General features: G+C 34.4%; 2 protein-coding genes across 2 annotated transcripts; one reads left to right on the forward strand and one right to left on the reverse strand.

The window, feature by feature from the left end:
* Nucleotides 1-1037: 1037 nt before the first annotated feature.
* On the reverse strand, nt 1038-5006 carry LOC145745212 (uncharacterized). Its single transcript, XM_082563218.1, has 3 exons — nt 4036-5006; nt 1999-3300; nt 1038-1784 (listed from the first exon to the last, which is right to left on the reverse strand). Exons 1-3 carry the CDS (start codon nt 4841-4843, stop codon nt 1498-1500), a joined length of 2397 nt encoding a protein of 798 aa, XP_082419344.1. The 5' UTR covers nt 4844-5006; the 3' UTR covers nt 1038-1497.
* A 581-nt stretch (nt 5007-5587) lies between these two features.
* LOC145745594 (protein FAM136A-like) lies at nt 5588-6974 on the forward strand. The gene is made up of 4 exons (XM_082563712.1): nt 5588-5806; nt 6037-6144; nt 6434-6557; nt 6719-6974. The coding sequence occupies exons 2-4, from the start codon at nt 6049-6051 to the stop codon at nt 6919-6921; spliced, it is 423 nt and encodes a 140-aa protein (XP_082419838.1). The 5' UTR covers nt 5588-5806; nt 6037-6048; the 3' UTR covers nt 6922-6974.
* Nucleotides 6975-7161: the final 187 nt, after the last annotated feature.

Here is a 7161-nt window from a genome sequence, read left to right on the forward strand (position 1 = left end):
ATGTAGACAGACTAAAGTGGTGTACTTGGTAAATAATTACATCGTAGTACGGAAAAATCATCCCCTTCTTAGACCGAAAAAAACGATTTTAGGTAAGTCCCAGTAGTAATTGAAATCTAAAAGGATTTTTATCAATCTTTGCAACCGCATAACTTAAACAGCGTAACATACGATGCACGTAAGCAACTAATTTTAGGTGTTTTTTGTTATTTTCGATAGCAAGTTGCTATAAAATTTGAGTGGGTAGGCAATAATTCTTGACAACTATAGCCTTGAAAATACAAGTTTGCAAACACAAAGTGTTTTAAGACGACAGTGAGTCACACATACATATTGACATTGACTAGCCAAACAAGTTCGTTCACCATATGACATTTGCTAATAAGATAAAATGCATAAATTTAGTTGCATAATGATTTAGGTAAAGGGGCAAAAGGTAGCTTAAATTCCGCAAATTCTGTAAACTTAAAGGCAAACAAATTGTTGTATTGGAAATCCGACAACTGTATTTGTTTAAATGGTTAGGCTTTTTATATAAACCTTTCTATAAATAACTAAAAACTTGAATTGCGGCTAAAACTAATACAAATACATAAACTCAATACACGAACTGGTAGGTTGCTGATTCGTAATCGCCTACCTAAAAATGTGGTATTAAAATTAAAAAAAACAAAAATTTTAAAAATTTAGTTTTCTACAAAATTGTTAACAGGTTATTGCTTTCCTGGCTCAAATTTTTTACTCATTTTAATATGACACTTTACGAGCTATACTAAATCCCTATTTACTTTGCAAAAGGGAATTTTTGCTTTTTAGCCAATTAGTTACTTTAGCATATGCTGTAAGCCAAAAAGCACAGCAATTCTGTTTTGCAGTTTTAATCCTTTTGATTATTATTGGCAAAAAGTACATTTTTGTGTGGGCTAATTTCTGTTTGTGACAATTTTAAATAGTGTTATTTTTATACCGTCTGTAGTAAACCTGATTTTCAGATATTCAAAACCAGTCATTAAATTTTTTGCCGTTAAGGCCTCTGTTTTATTCCGCGAAAAATAACAACTGGTAACCGGTCAACGGCACCATATAATAAGGGAATTATTAAACGAAAAATAAGGCGAGAAAACAAATAGGTTACAATAGGTCATGTTTTATAAGAATTGGAAGTTCAGACGAAAAATAAAACGAACTAGCAACGTAAGGTTAATAAAATTTGAACTTTGCAAAAACACAAAAATACATCTTTTAAATTGGAATAAATTTCATAATAATCACACCTATATTCAAACACAATATTTTAGTTAAAACATCCAAATTTTTTAAACTCTAAAACATAACCTAATATAAAGCAAGCTCAAAATAAAACAAAGGTAATACAGTGGGTTTAGTGTAAACCAATGATATATATCTATTAGCAACAATAATTATAATTAACTAAGAATTGATAACAAACACAATATTGTTAATATAAATAAAATAACACAACAGAAAAATTGCTCTTTAAAAATTAGGCCTCATGTTATTATAAGGATGGAATTGTGATGGAATAGGGTTTCTGACAGTTTTTCGACTGGTCGACTTGCCAGCCTGCGAGGTGGTCACCTTTTTGGTCTTAATTTTATTGTGTATTTTCTTGTGCCTGTTACATTCATCACTTCTTGCAAATCTTTTACTGCAGATATCACAATGATAAGGCTTTTCACCGGTGTGTGTTCTTGTGTGGGTTCTTAGATGGTCACTGCGGGAAAATCTTCGCTGACACTCGGTACATAAAAACGGCTTATCGCCTGCGCAAAAATAAACATGATGATTAATAAACGATTCTAAAAATAACATTGTTATTATATTATTTCATTGTAATCCTATTATTTATAAAACATGTAATTATTCGCATAAAATTAAACAAAAAATGCAGCCTATGTGAAACATGGTACACATTCTAAAAACAACAGTTTTTAAGAAAAACTACTTGTTTTAAATATAAAATGTTAAAAAATTTACCTGTATGTATTCTGATATGACGGTTTAGCTCGTCTGTACGTGAAAATTTCTTATCACAAGTCGCCAACGGACAGGAATAGGGTCTGTCCTGTGGTGGTACTTTTGGACTAGGTCTCTTCCCAGTGTATTTCTTAGGTGCTGGCGGCGGCATCACATCAATAAATTGTGGTGTATGTGATACCATAGTATCTTTGTGTAACTGTGGCGGGCAGCTTGAAAAACTGCCCAAGAAATACGAGCTGTCTTCGGGAGTGAAAAATCCACCGCTTGGTGGAAGCATTGGAAACGCATCAGGATTGTAACAATATGGCGGCGGGGGCTGTGCCCTTATGTCATCGCATGGAACAAATCGTGAAGGGGCCAGTCGGTGGTCGATATTTAACATTTGAGAATGGTATGGAAATTGGCTGTTTTGCTGGTGTTGTTGCTGGTCGTAAAATTGGTCGATAGGTAAAAAACTAGAAGAGTTAAAATCACCTTGGCCAGGTAAGGTCATTCTACGACGAAGTTCGTCTCCAAAGTTTTCTTGTTTTTCCACAAAGTTGTTGTAACTGTTACATAGGCTGTTGTTTTGCTGTTGGTAACTTGCTGCAAACTCGCTGTACTCTAATTCAGGCTGGGTCATATGCTGTGGCGAGGTCTGGGCTTGGCCAAAATAATGCTGGGAAGATGTTGGCAAAGGGCTTGTATAGCCTCTGGCTTGACCTGGTGAAAACGCTTCTTCTTTAATAGTAACCGGTGGCACTAAACTTGATGTAATATCATTATGAGAATTGCTTGAAACTGGGTGATAAACATCCTGTGTATTAGGCGATTGATTGCCATTTGCAAGCTCGTTGGTCGGGTGATAGTAAGTTACATTATCCTGGTTTGGCATGTAGGTTATATTGTCCTCAGATTTCTTGATATGAGAGTATGTGGTAAACGACGACGCGTCCGAAACTTGGTTGTTTAAGCTAGGTGGGTTGGAGTAAACGCGGGAAATTACTGAAGTGTTGCGACGAGTCGTTGGGCTCTGTGGTTGAACCACCGGCGAGGTATGCACAGATGGAATTTGGTCGTTTACAGAGTAAGGCGAATGTCGCATTGTGTCTATAGAGTCTTTGTTAATATCCAAACTTTGCTCTGTGCCTGGCTGATACACGCTAAGGCCATCCTGGTATAAAGCCGGCATTGACATATTTTCTGCCGGGATCAAAGAAGGCATTGGACCGGCGTTAACTATCGCTTCACTGTTGGTTGTGATATGATTACTGAAAGCCTCTTGGGGCAGCATGTACTGAACCGAATTCATACCTGAATCTGTAAAAATAATATAATATCATTAATATAAGGTACCCATAATGCTAAAAACTTAGTTTATGCTTTTGCAAGCCTAACTTTAACAGTCTAATCTCAAGTTAGAACTGGTGATCTTATTTAAAGTAAAGGCACTTAAAACAAGGAACCAATTAGCTTTAAAACTACTTCGAAGGTCTAACTCCATGGCGGCCACAAAATTAAAAATTGAAGTACCAAATTCCTATAATGGCGCATAATTACATAAATATGACGTCAGACGTTCTCCTCATTAGAACAAAACAACAACCAAATACAACTAATAGTATTAAGCGAAATATAATTTATATAAACTCACGCGTTAACCTAGCAATTTAGAAAACGTTATGTTTACAAAAAAATAATCCGTTTGGCCTAAACTGTCTGAAATCGTGTTTAGCTTTCAAGACTTAATTTTAAAATAAAAAATCTTTGAACTATTTAAGATACTTGAAATTATTAGTAAGAGTCTAATTAAGAAATTATAATAAATTATAAGTTTTTGGGCACGCTTAACCGTTTAGTTAATTATACTAGTTTTTGCTATGTGATTGTTTTAATGCTTTTTATAAAAAGGTTAAGTTTAAAATGCAAAATGCCGACAAAAAAATTATTTTTTAACAGAATATATTTACCATAGTTTAGAGTAATTTAAATATATAATTTTTATTTAACATTCAACACAAAGTATTACAAATTAATAAATAAACATTTTCTTACCTTTAGAATCGACAACAGCCGAAGATTGGGTCGTTTCAAAAATCGAGTTCGAGTTTTGGTCATCAACAAAATGGATGCCCTCAAACGCCGAAGTTTGCGGTGTACCGTAATTCGAGGCTTCAGACCCGGTAGATGCTACACTACTTGTCGATGTACCCCCACCCGAAATAGCCTCACAATCCAGGGTTATTGACTTTGTATCCGCCGAGGTAGAATCAATGTTACTAAAGCAGGACTCGGGCCCGAGCAGTTGTGCAAATGACTGCGACAGACTAGCCCTATGGCTCACTGGGTTAGAGATAGCACTGCCAATAGCTTCCGTTTTTGTTATTTCGGTATCTTGGTGTATCTCGCTTGCGCATGAGGCCAGTGCATTATTGGTAGTAGGTGGAGTAATGATAGGTAGTTGATTGGTTGAAAAATTAAACCCACCCACACCATAGCTATCCGAGGCAGTACAGGTAAACGGTATTTCCGCTTCTCTTGGAATAAATGTGGGCGACTGTGTATTGTTTTGCCCGTTGGTTCTACTGTTTTCAGTATCATTAGGCGCTAAACTATTGCCATTATTGTCGCATAGATTAGTGTCAATTGGGTTGTCGAATTCAAAGTAAAAATCCATACTGCCCTCGCATTGTAGCATCTTGTTCTTGCTTTCCGTTAAACTAAAATTAAACACTGAGTTTGTATCTTCATAGTCTGTGTCCATTGATGATGGTGATGAAGTCGATTGTAAAGTAGTATTCCACCACACGAGCTCTGAATAGGTATTCTCGATAGCCAGCGTATTTTCTAGATGTGCCAACATAGGGACTGATTGCTTGAAGTCTAACTGCTTAAAATCTGGTCAACTGGTTGCTTAATATGCAACTGTGCACTTATGACTCATTAACTTGTTGATTTACTGGTTAATTTTTCTTCAATTTATACTATGACATTAAATTTATTTGATTTAACGTGCTTTGAATTCCGAGTTCAAGTATAACATGTAGGTCTCACTTCGACGAAACCGTATTGAGAATGAATACGGAGAATCGGCAGACCGTCGCTTAAGAACGAATTCTAGGTTCTACAGCCTGACGTCACTTTTTACGCAGACCGTGGGAATTTCGCTAATTACGGAATATCTAAAACCGATTACCCATAAATTTTTCGGCAGGAATATGCCGACGGGTTACATCGAAAATAATATTAAAAAAAGTTCGGGTTTTTGTCGCGAAATAACGTAAAAACTACAATATACCAACGAATTTCAACTTCAAAATCGGCTTTCTCCTTTCCGCTTTTTATAGAAATGTAAATAGGGTCCGACAAATAAGGTAAAGTGGATCGGCGTTTCGACGATTCTCCTTCTTACGTCGTTACGGCGTGTCAAAGCTTTGCCAAATATGGACAAGTAGTTAAAAAGGCTTTTCTGTTAGATGTTTCAATTCTCTTTTTACTGTACTATGTATGTTCACATACCATGAAAAAATATTTACTAGCAGGGAATTTCCATGGCCTTGGTAGCACACAGTACAGCATGGATATAGCGATATATTTTTAAAGTTTTTTAGGGTAGTTGTGTTTTTGCGTTTCTCTATTAAATATTTTTTACCACATGCTGTGTTAGATATGCGATACAAAACTTTTATTCCTTGCTTGACTGATTATTTTTAGCACATGGCAGTCTAAAGTACATTTTAATTGGAAAGTTGTTCTATTAATATATTTTTTCTTAATTTTGTTAAAAATCATTTATTTATAGTAGTTTAGGTACATATTATAACAGGTAATATATTAATCATCATATTTAGCTTAATTTAAATTAAAGCATCTTTTTTTAAATAACTTATTTGTCTCATTGTCTGTTTGTAATATTATTTAAAGGTTAGAATGTAAAATTAATAAAAAAATACCTTTTAAAAATAAGGAACTGTTACAAAGACTGGTAGACTTTAAACTTACCTTAAATTTGTCTTTTCACCTGTCTGACACTCTGACAGTTGTGTTTTTCTTAAGATATTTAAAATCATGGACCAAAGAATACAGGAGTCCTTGCAAAAAATTGACCATGAGGCAAGTGCCATGCAAAGAGACTTGGAAAAAAAACACCTAAGAAAAATACAAGTATGTTGTTTTATCTTTTATAATTGTAATGGTCAAATGTTGGCAATTTCTAACTTAGTAAATACCTTTAACCAAATGTAGTTTTATAAATTAACTTTTATTGTATATATATATTATTTAAAGGGTTTAATATTCCCACTGTAAATAGCATTTTATTAGTCAGATGGTACTACACATGACTATGTTATGATTGCAAATTTAACATAACATGGCACAAGAATTATGTGCACTAAGTACAATGTTGCTATAATTGGTACTCACAATAATAATTTGCTGTGGTATTTCTTAGGGTCGAGCTTTAAGAGCAGGAGCATCATGTTGTGATAATACTTCCGCCACTGCAGAAGAAGTACAAAACTGCATCAAAAATTCACAACAACCATTAGCTAGAGTACAGTCAGTAGTCAAACAAGGTATATAACACAATAAAGTTGGCATAAAGCTTAATTCATATGTATATACAGTAAAATTCACAATTTTTTGACTAAGTGAAGACCATTAATCTTTCGGATAAACTTAAACCCATATTGCTCCTATAAAATACATATTCTTACCTTGTATCTCATGTTTTTAGAATTAGAAGAATTTCAACAGAGGTTGCATAGAAGCATGCTTGTCTGTCAGGACAAAGCCAAAGACTCGATGAGTTATGGTGAAAAAATGGATCCAGCCACTGAGAAAAAATTTGCAGACTGTATGTGTGCATGTGCAGATGAACATTTAAAATTATTACCCGCAATGAAAGAAAGACTTATTTCTGCTATCAATCAAGTTTAATTTTAACCCAATTTGCTATTTTAGTCAATGTTGAAGTAATAAATGTCACAATTTTGTTATCAGTGCTTCATTTTTGACATTTCTAGTTATTTTTTTACTATTTTCCTCACTGTAGTACCTTACACCAGCAATTAGCTAAGCACAAATGGTAAAATACCAGCCTTACAAAAAGTAACCTTAAACGGTAGCGTGGTGTAGTGGTAAAAACAATTGCTACACCACACATGAGGTCATGGGTTC

Source organism: Corella eumyota, chromosome 3 (assembly GCF_963082875.1).
Source record: "Corella eumyota chromosome 3, kaCorEumy4.1, whole genome shotgun sequence".
In the NCBI taxonomy this organism is placed as follows: Eukaryota; Metazoa; Chordata; class Ascidiacea; order Phlebobranchia; family Corellidae; genus Corella; species Corella eumyota.